General features: G+C 39.2%; 1 protein-coding gene across 1 annotated transcript in view; it reads right to left on the bottom strand.

Moving 5' to 3' along the window:
- Positions 1 to 19,457, bottom strand: part of TUT4 (terminal uridylyl transferase 4) — a 122,703-nt gene that overhangs the window by 26,974 nt on the left and 76,272 nt on the right. The window contains exons 14-20 of the mRNA XM_040978536.1: positions 16,665 to 16,815; positions 15,307 to 15,393; positions 12,825 to 12,928; positions 9,178 to 9,235; positions 8,980 to 9,083; positions 8,650 to 8,739; positions 5,217 to 5,330 (exon numbers count right to left, since the gene is read on the bottom strand). Coding sequence (XP_040834470.1) covers positions 5,217 to 5,330; positions 8,650 to 8,739; positions 8,980 to 9,083; positions 9,178 to 9,235; positions 12,825 to 12,928; positions 15,307 to 15,393; positions 16,665 to 16,815 — 708 coding nt within the window. The remainder of the gene's footprint in view (positions 1 to 5,216; positions 5,331 to 8,649; positions 8,740 to 8,979; positions 9,084 to 9,177; positions 9,236 to 12,824; positions 12,929 to 15,306; positions 15,394 to 16,664; positions 16,816 to 19,457) is intronic.

Genomic DNA, 19,457 nt, shown 5'->3' with positions numbered 1-19,457 from the left:
CTTAATCCCAGCATTCTAGCAAAGTGCCAAATAATTGTTGCCACAGCAATCCACAGAAGACCCCCAAATCTTAAGCTAAAAAAAAGTATCCAAAAAAGAAAGTTAACATTGATCAAACAAGACCACTAACTAACTGATGGGGAATGTTAAAAATCAGACTGATTTTAAAAATCAGAAGGGCCCGGAATGGGAGCCTAGTACCTAAAGTTCTCGCTTTGCATATGACAGGATCCTGTATGGGTGCCAGTTCTAATCCTGGCAGCCCCGTTTCCCATCCAGCTCTCTGCTTGTGGCCTGGGAAAGCAGTAGAGGATAGCCTAAAGCCTTGGGACCTTGCACCCATGTGGGAGGCCTAGAAAAAAATCTTGGCTCCCAGCTTCAGATTGGTTCAGCTCCAGCTGTTGTGGCTACTTAGGAAGTGAACCAGTGGATGGAAGATCTTCCTCTCTGTCTTTGCTTCTCTATGTATATTTGGCTTTCCAATAAAAATAAATAAATCTTTTTTTAAAGAGATACAACCAAAACACTTGTTTTAAAAAGAATCATGGGGCAGATATGGCACATCAAGTGAACCCAATGACTGAGATGCATACATCCCATATCAAGAGTGCTGGTTCAAGTCCCAGGTACTCCATTTTCACTCCAGCTTTCTCCTAATACCTGGAAAACAGCAGATGACACTTCAAAAACCTGAGTTCCTGATATCCACACAGGAAACCCAGAAAAGAGCTCCTGATTTGCTACCCTCAGCAACTGCAGCCATTTGAAACATCAAGCAGCAGACATAAGATCGATCTCTCTCTTACATGCTCACTCTGCCTTTCAAATAAATGAATACACATTTTTGTAAATCAGTCTTAGCCAAGGCAATCACACACACTCACACAAAAACATTGACATAAGTTATCTAGCTTATCAGGAGTACATTAGTGAGAGCACAGAGAGTCCAGCAGAACAGAATTAAAAGCTCTAAATAGACCTATACATAGTCAACTGTCTTAGAAAAAGGAACAAAGACAATACAATGAAGCAAAATCATCTTTTCAACAAATGACACTGAAACAATATCACCATGCAAGTTTTTTCCAAATGGATCACAGTTCTAGATATACAACTCAAACTTCTCAAACTCCTAGAAGATAACATAGGACAAAATTTCAATGATTTGAGTACGCTTTTGAATAAAAAAAATGTCAGTCATAATCCATGAAAAAACTTCAAAAGATGATACAATGAGGCAATAGCTTAAACTGCCTCAAGGGAAGTCTGTATCCCATATCACATTGCCTCGATTGGAGTGCCACTTTCAATTCCAATTCAGCTTACTGCTTGCACACATCCTAGGAGGCAGCAGAGGGTCCCTGCCACATCAAAGACACAGGATACTGAATTTTGCTTAGCTCATTTCCAATTTTTTTCTAGCATTCAGGAAAGAAACTAGCAAATGGATGATTTCTTTCTTTCAAATAAACAAAAATAAATGAACGTTAAAACATATTAAAGTTTCTGCTTTGCAAAAACAAAATCAAAAAATGAAGTCAGTCCACAAATTGGGAGAGAAAACTTATTAAAAAAATTAAATGAAAGACAATTATGCAAAAAATATGTAGTCTTAAGTCCAACAGGAAGAAAACAATATTTTACAGATGAGCCATGGGGACCCTGCACAACCTCCGAGTGGCCAAATCCTCACCTTGCACATCTGGGATCCCACAAGGGCACCGGATAAAGTCCCTGCTGCTCCACTTCCCATCCAGTTCCCTGCCAGTGGCCGGGGGGGAGAATGGTGGAGCATGACCCAAAGCACTGAGACCTGGAGAAAGCTCCTGGCTTCATACTGGCTCAGCTCCAGCTATTGTAGCTATTTGGGGAGTAAATCAGCAGACAGAAGTTCTTTCCCTCTGTCTCTCTCTCTCTGTATCTTACTTTCCAATAAGAATAAATAAATCTTAAAAAAAAAAAAAAAGTGGACCACAAGGCCAGTGCTGTGACATAGTAGGCTAAGCTGCCATCTACAACACCAGCATCCCCAGACAGGTGGTGATACATGTTCTGCTGCTCCCAATCTGTCCAGCTCCCTAATGCACCTGGGAGAGCAGCAGAAGATGGCCTGACATTTTGATTTCCTGCACCCAAATGGATGGCCAGGAAGAACCTCCTGGTTCCCAGCTTCATCCGGACCCAGTCCCAACTATTCCGGCTACTTAGGTAGTGAACCAGCAAGTAAAAGATCTCGTCTCTCCCTCTCTCGGCAACACTGCCTTTCAAATAATGGAAAAAAATAGGGAGAGACCATGGGCCAAGTCTGTGGTGTAAATGCATCAAGCCGCTATCTGGAGCGCTGACATCCCATATGGTTACTAATTCAAGTTCCAGCTGCTTCGCTTGCAATCTAGCTAATGCACCTGGGAAAGCATAACACGGCCCCAGTGCTTGGACCCCATCACCCACGTGGGAGATGCAGGCTTCAGCTTGGCCCAATCCCAGCTGTTGTGGTCATCTGAGGATTAGAGCAGTGGACAGAAGTCCTTCATCTCTCTAACTCCTTCTCTATCATTCTGCCTTTCAAATAAATATTCCATTAAACAGAAAGGGGAATGTACAAAGATCCTAACATGCACTTCACCAAAAACTGCGATCCTCATGCACTTCACCAAAAAATGTACAGAAGGCAAATACATATGTGAAGAGATACTAAACATCATATATCAGAGAAATACAAATTAAAACAAGGAAATAATACTACACATATAACAGAATGCCCTGAATCCAGCACACTGACAACAACCAATGTGAGGCTGTGGAACAACAGGAACCCTCAATGAGGGTAGGAATACAAAAAGACACAGACATTTTGGGAGACAGTTTGGCAGATTCTTACAGAAGTAAACAAAAAATTTTATAGTACCCAGCATTCCCTTTGCTTGGCATCAACCCCACCAATGTGAGAAGTATAATCACACAAAAAGGTATATACAGACCCACAGCAATTACCAAAACACATACAACCAAGATGTCCTTCAGTTTATTCAATGAATCGATAAATGCAGTGTATTCTGACAATGAATATTATTTGGCACTATAAAAAAATGGGCAAACAAGCCATGAAACACATGGAGGAACCATATATGCACATTACTGAGTGAAAAGAAGACAAGTTCAAAAGTCTACAGTATTAACCTGAAAAAGTTACAGTACTATATGATTCCAGTTACATGACATTCTGGAAACGACAAAACTATGGATGACACTAGGAAGAGATGGGGTCGTCAGGAGTCGAGGAAAAGGTGGATGTCTATGAAAAGCACAAAGCATTTTTAATGCAGTGGAAGTACTGCATGGTTTTACCATAATGGATAAACCACTACTCATTTACTCAAAAAGAATAACTGTTCAAACTCATACAAGGTATACCAAGAGCAATCCTAACATTTATTGTGGGCATTGGGTGAGTGCAATATGTATGTTCCACAACTGGAACAATGTCGGTATGCCACTCTGATGAAACTGACCACAGCTAAGATCTCCATGTGTGGGGGAATAGGCCAGATGAGACAACTTCACCTTTCTCAATTTTGTTTTGAGTTCAAAAATACCCTTACACAAACTTTAGACATATAAGTAACACTCAATATATATTCAGCTACTTAAAAGTGCCTAAAATTTTAACTTGCCTTTCACTATTCGTTTAAAGAGGGAAAAATGCTGATAAAACCACAAGTCACTCATTGGAACTGTGTAAACAGTATGGTCATCTGTTATCTACTATACAACTAGTTATTTTACAATTTTCTTTTTTGAAAGATTTATCTATTATTTTTATTGCAAAGTCAGATATACAGAGAGGAGGAGAGACAGAGAGAAAGATCATCCGTCCGATGATTCACTCCCTAAGTGACCGCAAAGGCCGGTACTGCACTGATCCTAAGACAGGAGCCAGAAGCTCTTCCGGGTCTCCCACATGGGTGCAGGGTCCCAAGGTTTTGGCCATCCTCTACTGCTTTCCCAGGCCACAAGCACAGAGCTGGATGGGAAGCAGGGCTGCTGGGATTAGAACTGGCGCCTGTATGGGATCCTGGCGCATTCAAGGCTAAGATTTAAACTGCTAGACCATAGCACCGGGCCCTAGTTATTTTACAATTTTATTCTCTGCTACAACTATAAAAGTTTATGTGAAATCAGAATATATGATTTTTGAAACAATTCTGATGTTTAACTCCTACCTCAAAATAGTCACCCTTCTGAGAATTTATAACTAGATCTTCCCAAACGCCTAAATCTACTTTTGTGCTAAGAATCAACAGCAGGTGGATGATGAATAAATTCACTACACTTATTTCCAATAATTTAAAGGAGAACTCTCTAAGATCACCAATACCAAGTGGGTTGTGAGTAAAAAGTATCTCTGTCAAGGTAAAATCTAATATTTAATGCAATTAACAGAATTTTAGAAGACATAAGGAAGAATTTCCTTTGGTCAAATTCAACCAAAATTCAAAAGGCCGACCAAAGGATGTATACACAGGAATTAATCAAACTTCACTGTCAGAAAATTCTTTAAAACAGAGGAAAATATGTGCATCTTGAGTATATAATGTATACAGGTTATGACTGCCTAAAATAACTTCATAATCATCTGAAGGCATTCTATGTGAAAAATCACAAATGCTTAGTTCATTCACCTTTGGGTAATCTATATTGTCCCGTAACAAATGTTTCAAAAACAGGGCCTGGAGCACTAGCCTAGTGGCTAAAGTCTTCGCCTTGATTGCACTAGGGTCCCATACAGGTGCTGGTATAATTCTGGCCACCCTGTTTCCCATCCAGCTCCCTGCTTGTGGCCTGGGAATGCAGTTGAGAACAGCTCAAACCCTGGGACCTTGCACCTGCGTGGAAGACCCAGAAGACCTTCCCAGCTCCTAGATTCACATCAGTGCAGCTTCCGCTATTTGGGCCACTTGTGGAGTGAACCAACAGAGGGAACACATTCCTCTCTGTCTCTCTTCCTTTTTGTGTGTCTCACTTTCCAATAAAAAAATAAGTAAAATATTTTTTTAAAAACTGTTTCAAAAACACTCATTGTATGATTTTTAACTTTAACGGAAGAGGAAAACTTTGGACATTTCTTTATGTAACAATCCTTGATATCATTATGTGTGCAAGATCTACTGTGTCTAAATCTATTGTTTTGACAAAGTATCTTTATAAGCACATACCTCTTGTAGAACTGGAATAACAGGTGGCTTTCTCTGCTGCAAAAAGTACAGCACCATAAGGATATAGGCATATGAAGATAAACTTCCCCTGGAAGCATCTCCAATGTCACATCGCTTAAAAGAACAAAATAATTAGAAATAAAACTTGAGTATTATTCCATACAGAAATACCACATGCCCCTAAAAAATCAATCTGGCAAATATCCTAAAGCTCAAAAACATAAAGTATTTTAGAGTCTGGGGGAAATAGGCACTCCCATAAATTACAAGAGTAACAAAATCACAAAAGCACATTTCCAAGGGATTCTACTGTAAGAACTTAGCCTACAAAGAAAGTGAATTTATACTGACACAAACTATGTGAAATGACTTTTTCATGCAACTTGGTTGTAATTGCAAAAATCAGAAACAATTTTGGTTCATCTGCAAAGCATAGGGGTTTTTTTTTTGTTTTTTTGTTTTTTGTTTTTTTTAGTACTTCTCACATAATGGAATAGCAGGTAGCCATTTAAAAAAAAAAAAAAGGAGGAGGTTGAGGTGCAGCTAGTACTTTAATACAGTGTGTTAAGCAACCAGTGGTGACAGAAGCATTCCATTCCACATTGGAATGGCAGTTTGAGTTCCAGCTATTCCACTTTTGCTTAGGCAAAGTAGCAACAGATGACCTAAGTACTTGGGCCCCTGCCACTCTCGTGGAATGGCAAGAGTTCCTGGCTTCAGCCTGCACCAACTGCTGTTGTCGTAAACCATTTCAGGAATGAACCAGTGGATGAAAGATCTCTGTCTCTTCCTTGCTCCATGTCTCTCCTCCCCTGTCCCTTTCTCAGAAATTATTTCAAATAAACTTAATCATACAAAAAAGGAAATTCTTGGTGTACTAATAATGCAAAATTAAATCTAAGATCTATACCTAAGTAATTCCAAGATTTGATACTAAGTGAAAAAAGCAAAGTACAGAATATTATTTTCAGTGTGTTTGTAAAAAAAAAAGGGGAAGGAAATCTGCTTGTACTAGTAGAACACATTTCTGAAAGGGTACAGGGTTTATTTCATTTTTTTTTTTTAATTGGAAAGTCAGATATACAGAGAGGAGAGACAGAAAGGAAGATCTTCCATCCGTTGATTCACTCCCCAGCAGCCACAATGACCTCGAGCTGAGCCAATCCAAAGCCAGGAGCCAGGAACCTTCTCTAGGTCTCCTACATGGGAGCAGGGCCCCAAGGCTTTGGGCCATCCTCAACTGCTTTCTCAGGCCACAAGCAGAGAGCTGAATGGGAAGTGTGTGGCCAGGGCACGAACCGGTGCCCATAAGGGATCTTGGCGCAATCAAGGCAAAGATTTTAGCTACTAGGTTACTGCACCAGGCCCAACACAGGAACCTTTAACATTGCCTGCTCTCTGCAAAAGGCACTGCTTCGCTAGCACATGCACAAGAGAAACTTTCCATTTTCCACAGTAAATTCCTTTAAACATTTTGAATTGCTTCTGTCCTCTTTATGCTAAATAAACATATTGATAAAGCAGGCAAAAAATAGATGGAATGCTCTGTCCTACATTCCAAGTGTGCCAAGCACTACTTTCCCAAGTGGTCCACTGTGGGGCCAGTGCAGTAGCAACTCGGGCTAATCTTCAGGCATCCCATATGGGCAAAAGTTCCTGTCCTGACTGCTCCATTTCTGATCCTATTCCCACTTATGGTCTGGGAAGGCAGTATATGAAGGCCCAAGGCCTTGGGACCTTGTGCTCACATGGAAGGCCCAGACACAGCTCCTGGTTACTGGCTTCAGATGGGCTCAGTTCCAACCTCTGCAGCCATTTGGGGTGTGAACAAACAGATGAAAGACACTACTCTTTGTCTCTCCTCTCTCTGTAAAATCTGCCTTTCAAATACAAATACACAAATCTTAAGAAAAAAAAAAAGAAAAGCAATGGTCCATTTGAAACAGACTTGACAACATTTCACGTCTCTGATTCTCTTGGTAAAAGTCACCAGGCTACTGACAAAAGCTGGTTAGAAGAGTTAGTTTGGGCATCCAAACTGAAGCCTAAACATTCCCACAGCAGCATCTCATGATTTCTAGTACCCTTTCAAGCAGTAGGGAGGAATAGCTTCAGCGTGTCAATCTACACATAAGACAGCTACTAATGTTACCGATGCGGGCTCCCCCTTCTTCACTTTTTCTGCTGTTTGGTTTTTGGATTTCATTCTCCCCCTTTTATTTCCTCTTCACCCCCTCTCCTTTTTAAGTAGGTTTTATTCATTTGAAAGGCACAGTGATATAGAACAAGATCTACCATCCACCGGTTTCCACCACATGGCCCTAAATGCTAAATCTGGCTTTGGTGAGGCTGAATCCCAGAGCCTGGAACTCCATTCAGTATCCTACCTTATGTAGGGGTCCAAATACTTGAGTCATCTTCCAATGCTTTCCTGGGTGGATTGGAAGTGGAGTGGCAAGGGTTCAGATCACAGATCTACCAGGAAATGTCTGAATCTTAGGCACTGACTTAACCCACTGTACCACATGCCCATGATAAGGAGCATTTCTAACAACACTGCTCTGACCAAAACTCCACTCATTCTAACAATAAAAAACAATTTCAATGTTTGGTTTCTTAAGGATAAGTACTCGAGACAAGGAACAAAAAGCTATTTTGTCACCTTTGGAATGTGACTTCCTGGTTTCATAATAACTATCCATCTCTGGAACAAGTTTTTGATTAGAGAATATACCTTCAGATACACTGAACTAACTCCAGGGAGTAGTCCAAACTAATTCTATATGTTTCTTCCTTTTCTCTGAAGTTGAATTAAATTAACTATAACCCCGGGTTAGGAAGTCATGCTGACAGGTTACTCTACCCCTTCATAAATTGGGCAGTACTTCACATTGAAAGTCTCATAAAAATGAACAGAATTATATAATACATTCAGAGGCAAAAGATATAAGGATCTCAAACTTGGTTTTCAAATAGTCAGAAAAAGAATGTGAGAAAGTGAGAACGTGGATTGGGCAGCGTTCCTTCCAGTGATTTGGGTTTCAGGGCCCCTTGTTTTAAAGGAGGAATAAACAAAATCATTTTGCTATTGGAATATGATCAAGCTACTGCTTCATACTAAAACTCCTCACTGAAATTCATAAAATTAATTATTTACTGAGCAGCTACCATAAAAACACCATACTGAACTAGGAAAACAGGTTACTAACCTCAAAGCTTATACATTTAGCAAAAGAACAATAAGAGAATCCAATGTTGTAACAGCAGCTAAAAAAGCATGTGGTTTTATTGGTAATGTTCTTTTTTCTTGATCAGATGAATCTATCAATAAAGTCAAATGCAAAGTTTCCTAACTCAATCTGACATCAGCATGCTTTACATTAATTATCATGAGTATCCCAACAACACAAATGATTAATTATTTCATAAATACCTTGGCAAACACTTTCATAGTATATCCCAAGTACTGCACTCTAGGATCAATAGCTGCATAAGTAGCCAGCATTCTTGTGTTATGCTGAGCCTGAAAAATAATTGCATATTTCAAATTTCCTAAAACAGACTTACAAATTAAATAGATGGATGCAAATATAAAACTTACTAGCAACTAATGAGTCAAATAAAAAACCAATCTTCAATATGAAAGAAATACCAAGATGACTTCTTTTTCTTACATTATTCAGACTGAAAGTTTTAAGCATAAGTCAGAAAGTAAAAACTTTTACAATAAAAATTGTTAAGTGGCCTAGAAAGAAAAACTTACCAATGTATTATATAAACTGATATCGCCTTCTAAACCACTTCGTCTGTGTTCAAATTTTACGATAGGCACTTTGGCAGTAGTTATAGGCAAAATATTTCTTAACCCTGATTTAAAAAACAAAATAATTTAATCAGATTATGTAACTTCTATAATGTCAAAAAAATTTTGCTCTTGTTTGAAAGTTAAAATCTTAAATACCTGGGTGTCTCTTAAGAATTTTTGCCAAGTTTTCAATTATTTCCTTACAGTTTAATTTCTAAAAAATAAAACAAATAATAAATTAAAGTTTGATACAATTGGACCCCATGAAAATTCATAATTAACATTCATGTAAAATTTCCAGCCTTAAAACTCTGTAAATAACCTTGTTACTGAAAGCATGAGATTCACAGAGCCATATAAATTCCAGGATTATCTGGAAACAGGACAGAAATGCAGACTCGATAATTCTCTTCCTGGTCTACTAAACCGTAATCTGCATTTTAATCAGATCTCAATGTAATCCACATAGAGATAGAAATTTGAAATGCATGACAACAGAATAACATGGTTTTATTTCTTTCTTTTTGTATTAAAAATTTACTTATTTTTTTGGGAAAAGCACAGATCTACAGAGGAGAGACATAAAGATTTCCATCCACTGGTTCACTCCACAAATGGCTGCAACAGGCCAAGCTGAGTCAATCTGAAGCCAGAAATAACTTCTGAGTCTCTCATGTGGAAAAGGGTCCCAAGGACCTGGACTATCCTCCATTGCTTTCCTAGGCCACAAGCAGGGGGTGCAATGGCAAGTGGAACAACTGGGACATAAATTGGTACTCATATGGGATGCACACTTGGAGTTAGAGGATTAACCAGTTGAGCCATTGCACCAGACCCAAGAGAATAATATGGTTTTCAATACACAAAAAAGTCGAGATTGATTTGGTGAGAACAAAACAGTAGAGTGTTTAAGAATGCCGGTTCAGAGAGACAGGCTTTTAGCCTAGTGTTTAGAAAACTTACACTTAAACTGGAGTAACCACATTCAATTCCTGGCTCCAATTCCTGACTCTAGGTTCCTGCCAGGGCAGACCCCGAGAGGCAGCAGATCATGGCTCAGGTTTATTGGATCCCTATTGCTCATATGAGAAACCAGCACTGTATTCCCAGCCCGTGGGTTGGGCCCAGTTCCAGCACCTGCAGGAGTGGAACCAGCACACGGGAGTTTCCTCTGTCTCTGTCCCTTTGTCTTCCAAATAATAAAAAAAGGAAAGAAAAAAATAATAATAACATTGGCTCTGATTTTAGACAAATCTAGATTCAAATACTGACTAGCTATATGACTCATCTTTAACCCTTCTATAAAATCAAAATAAACCCTATAGACTCATTGGAAGGATTACATGAGATAGGTATGTAAAGCATTCAGCAGCATGCCTGGCATAAAAATCGCACTTTATATCACTGAGCTATTTATTATTATTGGTTGATAAGAGGAGGAAAAAAAGGGGGCAATCCTATGACCACCTGTACCTATTGCTGCAAGGAAATTTTTATCTTAACAAATTTAAATGTGTACCTTTTCTAAAAAACACAGAAGAGATGATATGGCAAATATAACCATAATAAATAAAAGCATAACAGCACCATAAATTAACTACATTAAGCTAATGGACATAAACATGAATCCTAACAATTACTAAAATTACTTTTGTATATCTCCAATACACTCTTTCCAACTGCAAATAAATAGGAGGCAGTGCAGCGTAACCTGAGGATTTCAGGGGAAGCAGTAGCTATTAATTCATACAAAATAAAATGAATTAAGGAGTTAATAAAACACAACTGTAACGAATTTTTAAATTTTCCATTATGTCTCATCTGGAAGAAAATAATGTGTTATGCAATGTTTCTACTTTCCAATATGAATGGTACACATTACATATATATATATATATATAAGTCCTTACTGATTAGATGTTTGATATTTAAATTTCATGGATGCTGCTTGAAATGCTAATCTCCTCCATGGAGTGGGGGGAAGCACTCTCTATTCCTTCAACTTTGGCTCTTAAAAATGAAGGGTAGCCTCTTTCCAAGTAGGTAGTACTATGTAGAAGTTAAGAACAAACAAAAGATTTATAACTTTTCAGATTCTTAAGAAAATCTTAACATTAGAAGCACTACCACAGAGCCAGAAATAAAGAGCTCCCAAATAACACTGCCATTTTTTTCTCCATATCTAACAATTTAAAAACCACCTTTTAAAAAAACTACTTTATAAATGCACAGGTATGCTCTTCTGCTGAATTCTTTATAACGTAACAAAGGTTATACTGACACCACACAGATGCCAGAAGCTTGGCCGCATCCCAATCTTGCAAGCAGTTCCTGGTTCTGAAAAATAAATACCAACTGCCACGCTGGTTAAAGACTAAGCATCTTCAGAGATTCCCTAACTTGTGTAATTGTTACTACGAAAGGCTGGAACACTTCTTGCCTGTCCAAACAGTCCCCTCCTTCAGCGGAGCCCTTCTCTACTAAGGTCTGATCCACAAACAAGGGACATGTGAGTATGCAACTCTCACTGCTGATACTGCAGTCGGGGAAGGTCTGCTCCTGGCATCTCACAGTGCAACTCAGACAGCTTTACATTTCAGAAGTAGTGGTTAGGTGCTACAACATTATTAGTACTATATTTCAGCTATATTATGGGTTAAGATAATTTCAGAGAGGCAGTGAGATATAATGGAAAGATCATGAACTCAGGAGTCAGACAGACCTGGGTATGAGTCCCGGCTCCAACACTTACTAGCTGTGTAAACTTGGACAATTCAGTTTATCTGTCAAAGCCTCAGTTTCCTCGTCTGAAAAATGGGGGAAATAATACCTACCTCAAAGACGGTTGTAAGAATGAAATGAGAAAATGTAGATAAAAGTGTTTCCTGGGGACTCAACAATGTATTAATTCCCCTCCCATTCAAAAAGAGTTTCTAAAAGCTATCCTAACAAATCATTTATAAAAATGTCCCAGGGGAAAAACTGTGCTGTTGAGTACTCAAAAACTATAATCAACATTTAGAATACAATCCATTTTATGCATTATACAGCCAACTGTATTTCATATCTATAATAACTCAAGGATATGACCTCATGGAATAGATCCAGAAGACAGAGCAAACAAGATCAATGCCCACTAGTAACCTGAAGCAGCACCTTCTCACTGGGCACACACTGTGTGTGTGTGTAAGAAAGCTATGGCAAATATGTATTACACACACACACACAAATAACTTACAACTAAGCACTTGTAACTATTGGTAACATAGCTTTTGTCTTATGAAATTTTGGAAGTCAATAGCTTTACTAATTTCTTTTTTTTTTTAATTGGAAATTCAGACATACAGAGAGGAGGAGATACAGAGAAGATCCTCTGTCTGATGATTTACTCCCCAGTGGCTGCAATGTCTAGAGCTGTGCTGATCTGAAGCCAGAAGCCAGGAGCCTCCCCCGATCTCCTAGGCAAGTACAGGGTCCCAAGGCTTTAAGCCATCCCCGAGTATTTTCCCAGGCCACAAGCAGGGAGCTGGACGAGAAGTGGGGCTGCCAGGATTACAACCAGCAGCCATGTGGGATCCTGGCATTTGCAAGGCCAGATCCTTAGCCACTAGACTACTGGGCTGGGCGCAACTTTATTAATTTCAAGAGGTGTATATTTTCTAATCTTTAATGCTGATTTTTTTTTTACATGCTGAACAAACCTGTTGATAAACTTATTTAGGAAATGACAAATCTTTTATAAATACTACACAGAGAATTAGGTCCATCATTAACAAGAATACATTTCCACATCCCTGTCTTACCTCTGCATTTTCATGGCCTTCCAGGGTCATACAAATATCCAGATCACTATCACGAAACCCAAATCCATTCTTAGAAGAGCCAAATAAGCACAATCTTGCCTTTTCTAAGAAAAGCAAAAAAAGTCAAAAGCCTTTTATAATTATCAGGGAAGAGAATTCTTCTATTATCTATTAATGGCCTAACACAAGGTGATCATGTCTACTTCCAAGGCTTAAAAAAAAATTTTTTTTTTTACCTACCATAGGAAGACACCTGTCACAAGTACAGATCTTTAAAAAAATTTTCTCTTTGCCTTCTAAAATTTTTCAGTGTTTATTTGCTTTTATTTACTTGACAGGCAAAATGACAGAAAAAGAGACAAAGAAGCATTCCATCTGCTAGTTTATTCCCCAAACAGCCACACAGCCAAGGCTGGGCCACAAGGAAACCAGCAACCCAGAACTTCATTTAGGTCTTTCACACACACGGAGGTAGGAATCCAAGAACTCTGAAGCAAGCAGAAGTGTCGGGACTCAAACTAGCACTGCAATATGGGAGGAAAGCCTAGACCTTTTCCCATGTATCCAACTACTTTTACACTTTACTACTGTTACTACTACTTCACGCTTTTCCAAAGGCATCATAAACGTCACATCAAAACTAAACTGCCAAATTCACTCCAGACCTACTATGACTGTAGCACTTCCTTCTTAGAAAAACAGAATCACCGACTCAGTTGCCCAAGTCCCACTACATCAGTTTCCAAATTAAAATCACAAAGATCTTTGGCTTCTTCTAATTTACTTATAAACTCGTGTATTTTCACTTTTCCCCATTAGCACATTTTATAAGGGTTGTTTTGAGTACATTAAAATCAAAATATGGGAATTTAGAACTGCAAAATAAAGTACTTCGGGGGCCAGTGATATGGCTTAGCAGGTAAAGTTGTCGCCTGAAATAGCAGCATTTCTCATGGGTGCTGGTTCAGGTCCTGGTTTGTCCACTTCTGACCCAGCTGTCTTTCTAACAGTCTAGGAAAAGCAACAGAAGATGGTTGAAGTATTTGGTTCCCTGTCACCTATGGGACAGACCTGGATGAAATTTTTGGTGTCTAACTTTTGGTCTAGCTCAGACAGGACTGCTGTAGCCAGATGGGGTATGGAACAATAAAGGAAGACCTCTAACTTTTTTTTAAACATTTATTTATTTTTACTGCAAAGTCAGATAACAGAGAGGAGGAGAGACAGAGAAAACAATCTTCTTTACGATGATTCACTCCTAAAGTCCTGCAACACCCAGAGCTGAGCTGATCAGAAATCAGGAGCCTCTTCTGCGATCTCCCACGTGGTTTCAGAGTGCCAAGGCTTTGGGCCGTCCTCAACTGCTTTCCCAGGCCACAAGCAGGGAGCTGGATGGGAAACAGGGCTGCTGGGATGAGAACCAGTGCCTATATGGGATCCCGGGTATGTATGGCAAGGACTTTAGGCACTAGGCTATAGCACTGGGCCCTCTTTAACTCTTTCAACAAATAAATCTTGGGGAGGAAAAAAAAGAGAGAGAAAGAGAAGGGAGGGGAGGGGATGAAAAAAAGAAATAAACTCTTCCAGGGTACAATTCAATCAGTTTTACAAATGCTATCTTAGCACTCATGAATAATTCACCAGAACTGAGTGATTAATCCCTAGCCTACTTTCTTTCATCTTTTCTTCTTTTTATGATTTATTTATTTTAATTTGAAAGGAAGAATTTCAGAGAATGAGACACAGAGAGAGAGATAAATCTGCTATCTGTTGGTTCACTTCCAAGAGGGCCTCACTGGCAGAGGCTGGGCTGGTCTGAAGCCTAGAGCCAGGGTCTCCCAGATGGGCGCAGAGGCCCAAAGATTTGGACCATTTTCTACTGCTTTCCCAGGCACAACAGCAGGGAGCTGGATCAAAAGTGGAACATTCAGTCCTTTAACCAGAGTCTATATGGAATGCCGGTGATAAAGGCAGAGACTTCCTCTGCTATACAATGGCTCCAGCCATAACTTCATTTATGACACTCTATGTCACATACTCCAACCACACAGACATCCTGGCTGACCTTCAAACGTACCAGACTTAACCCATTCTTAGTGTCTTCATATCTCTTTTCTCTACAGCATTGTCTTCTTGGATATTCACACCACTTGTTCTTCATGTTATTCATGATACTATTCAGATGCCACTTTTATCAGATACCTACCATAACATTCCACCAGGTCTAATTTTTTATCTCTTGAACTTCAATGGCATTTATTATTTGCTGATATATATTTAATTGGTTATCTCCCCCTCTGAAATATAAGCTTTATGAAAACAGGTTTCACTTCTTTATTAGCACTGTATCACCAGCTGAAATGCTGTATTATCAAATAATATCTAATATATAAATAACATTCAGTAAGAATTATTAAATAAATGAATCTCAACAGCACATTAGTACAGTAATGAAAATGATTAAGTGTCATCTATGACATACCATCATATTCTTTTTGAATAAACTTTTCCAAACCAATTAAAATTTGCTCTCTGTTGTGTTGTTCAGAGAAAGGTGGCGACAACTCATCTAGATTTTAAGAGAAAAAAGAAAAACAGAATGCAAAAATTTCTTTTAAGTTTTTAGCCCTAAAATTTCCCTTGCAATCTCTCCATTTTTTGTTAACTTCTCTGACTAAAATCATGTTACTGGGAAATAATCACAGGGGGAATGGGAAAAAATCATTTTTAGAGACCTATGCACATTTCACATCATTATTTTCCCAATGTGACAGCTACAACTATTGTTACTACTTCAAACTAATGCTGTTTTCCTCATTCTATTCTCCTGCAGTAATGCTTGTTTTTACTCCTGTAAATATATCACATTGCAACCATAGTTAACTGGTCCACTCAAATCTGACAGCTCCCTTCAAGGCCTGATTAAATTATCTCATCCAAGAACTGTTGCCTCATCAGTGCCTTTACTGGCTTCTCCTTATTTCAGTTTCTTTAGTTTCTGAAACTATTTTCCACAGGATTCTAGTCTGTCCTTCCAGCTTTCTAGTTCTTTCATTGGTAACACTCATCATATCCTTTTATAGAACCACAAAAAGGCCTTTTTTTTCTGCCAATGTGCCAGATTCATCCCTAAAAGTTAATATACTAATGAGAATAAACAGCTTATAGAATTGCCACAATTAAAATAACATAATAGTATCAGTGGTTACATACAGTATCAGGAAACAAAAGATGAAATACTGGTGATCTATCTTTTAACAACGGTGAAGCTCTTCTATTTAATACTCTAATTATGACTAAAACAGATCACCTACTTGTGAAAAAACCAACAGAAACTCGCAATACATAGTGAACCTAAGTTTATGCAAATTGAAAAAAAATCGTGTAGGATGTCGGGATTTCAGTATACGGTGCTAACGACAACTTAAGTCTAGCTGTACTATAAATATGTGACAACACCTAAGTAGCTCTGAAAATGAGTACAATCAGTTATACTAATGGTACGAGCACCTGCAAATAAGCAGTATTCACTAGCTGTCAAAGCTGTTTCCTACAGGAACATGGCTTAACAATTCCTATTCCGCCATATAAATGTACTACAATGAAGAAATCAAACTAATGTGTGGGTGACGGCGGAAACCAGTAGGAGTTGAAGACTGTCAGGATTCTCCCTCATACTTCCCACAATGCTCTGTACACACTAAGAAAATACTTTAAGTCTCTAAACTTCTTGGAATGAGCTGTATCTAAACATATTGTAAATAATCATTATAGACTCACAAAATGAATATTCAATAATTAGGAGTATCGAGTCAATATTTGTGGCAACAAAAGCCTTACCAAAACATCTTTTACATACTAAATCAAGTATTTCCCGAAATCGGTTTGTCATCGGTGGCAAAGGTTTTAGATCAATTTTCCTGAAATCCTCTGGGCAATCATTTTTCGAATGGCCATCCTTTTTGCAGACACTGCATACTATTGTTGGTGGCTATGCAAAAGCAAATATAAATAAATAAATAAACAAAAACCAAACAAGCAAGGTATTTCATCATACAAGAAGCATCCCTAAGAATCCTCTATGTAACACTGTTCAGATAGTCCACACTCTCAAAAAGTTATAAAACAAAAATAACTCCCAAAAAGAATGTTAATACAGCATTAGATATTAAAAAAAAAACTTCGTTGACAAGTTCTACTACTAAACTTAAAATAGGAGACAGAAAAGTTTGAATTGATTCAAACAGCTTGACAGCTGTCAAAGAAACAAATGTGTATTGTTTTTAAGTCATTTTACTGATTTATTTGAAAGACAAGACAGAGAGAGAAAGGTAGTGAGAGAGAGTGAGAAACAGAGAGACCATCCATGTCCTGAATAATTTCAAACGTGGCTGTAATGGCCAGCAATGGGCCTGGCTGAAATCAGCAGCCAAGAGCTTGAGACAGGTCCCCCATGTGAGTACAGGGTTGAGTTCAGGGAGGGGAGTCTGGTGCAATGGCTCAATTGGCTAATTTTCCATCTTTCAGAGTTAGCTGAGCCCCAGGCAGTCGCCGGGATCCCATAAGGGCGTCAGTTCTGATACTGGCAACTCCATTTCCCATCCACCTCCCTGGTAGTGGCCTGGGAAAGCAGTCCAAGACAACCTAAAGCCTTGGGACCCTGCACCCATATGGGAAACCCAGAAGAAACTCCTGGCTCCTGGCTTCAGATCGGGTCAGCTCTGGCTGTTGCGGCCACTTGGGAGTGAATTGTTGAATGGGAGATCTTCCTGTCTCTCTCTCCTCCTTTCCAATAAAAATAAATAAATCCTAAAAAAAAAAAAAAAAAAGAGCTGGCCTCCCATATGGGCACCAGTTTGTACTGCTCTATTTTCCATCTAACTCCCTGCTTGTAACCTGGGAAAGCAATGGAGGATGGCCCAAAGCCTTTGGACCCTCAATCCATGTGGGAGACCCAGAAGGGAGCTCAAGGCTCCTGGCTTTTAACTGGCTTAGCTAAAGCCTTTATGGCTATTTGGTGAGTGAATCATCAGATACAAGATCCTTGTCTCCCTTCTCTGCATATCTGCCTTTTCAATAAAAATAGTCTTTTAAAAATACATATTTAAAAAAAATAGAGAAGCTAGGGCACAAATCACACCCCCACACAGGATCCCAGCATCACCGTTCTCAGATTTTTTTTTTTAAGATTTATTTATTATTATTGAAAAGTTAGATATACAGAATGGAAGATCTTCCATCCACTCAGTCACACCCCAACGAGCCACAACAGCCAGGGATGCACAAATTCAAAGTCAGGAGCCAGGAACCTCCTCCGGATCCCCTCAGACAAGTGCAGGATCCCAAGGCTTTGGGCCATCCTTGATTGCTTTCCAAGGCCGCAAGCAGAGAGCTGGATGGGAAGTGGGTCACCAGGATTAGAACCAGTGTTTCATGGGATCCAGGCGCGTGTAAGGCAAGGACTTTAGCCACTAGACCACTGGGCCAAGTCCCTGAAGGTTGTATTTTTAAAATAGTCCACTTGACTTACACATGACTTGTGCTATGTTATATACATTTTGGATGCTGATATTTCTTTTCTTCTTTCTTTCTTTTTTTTCTTTAAGGCAAATTTACAGAGAGAAGGAGACACAGTTTTTTCTACTCTGCTGGTTCACTCCCCAGATAACTACAATGGCCAGAGCAGAGCTGATCTAAAGCCAGGAGCCAGGAGCTTCTTCTGGATCTCCCATACAAGCGCAGTGACCCAAGGCTTTGGGCCTTCCTCTATTGCTCTCTCAGGCCACAGGCAGGGAGCTGGAAGGGAAGTGGAGCAACTGGGACTCAAGTAGGCACCCTCATGGGATCTGGTGCTTACAAGGTGAGGATTTACCCTATAGAGCCATTTTGTCAGTTCCTGATATTCAACTTTATGTGCTATAACTGAAACAATGTGACTCAGGTAAAACTTTTGTTACTAACAAAATTTTTGCCTCATTTTCTATTCTTTGGGCTATTCTCTGTGATTTAAAGAAAAGCTCGGTGGAAGATATCTGACCTAACAGTTAAGATGTCAATGTCCCCATCAATGCACCTGAATGTATAGTGCTCTTCCGACTCCTGATTCTGGGAGGTAATTGTGATGCTTCAAGTAACTGGGCTCCTCCCACCTACATGAGAGACCCATACTGTGTTCTTGACTCCCATCTACAGCCCTGGCCGTGCCTCATGACAGGCATTTGGGAAATGAGTCAGAGGATGAGTGCATGTTCTTTCTCTCTCCCCTACTCTTACTGATTTGCAAGTAAATATTATGTATATATATATATATATATATGTGTGTGTGTATATACACACACACACACACACATTTCTATTTGGGGGGAGGGAGAGGGTTAAAGTTCATACACACCCTCTTCAGAAGTAGTCTTAAAAACCAAAATACAAAGGTACAGTGGTAGAAACAGAACCTAGGATCTTCTTTTTTTTTCCCCTCATACATGACAGAGACACAGGAAGAGTCAAGAGAGCTCCCAACTACTGGTTCAATCCCTAAAAGCCCTCAACGGCCTGAGCTGAGCTGGTGCAAAGTTGCAAAGTGGGAATGCTCTATATTCCATGGTCTCCACATGAGCCAATTACTGATACTATCAG

Source organism: Ochotona curzoniae, unplaced genomic scaffold (genome assembly GCF_017591425.1).
Source record: "Ochotona curzoniae isolate NIBS_2020 unplaced genomic scaffold, NIBS_Ocur_1.0 contig_291, whole genome shotgun sequence".
Classification (NCBI taxonomy): domain Eukaryota; kingdom Metazoa; phylum Chordata; class Mammalia; order Lagomorpha; family Ochotonidae; genus Ochotona; species Ochotona curzoniae.
This window is presented reverse-complemented; position numbering and strand designations above follow the sequence as displayed.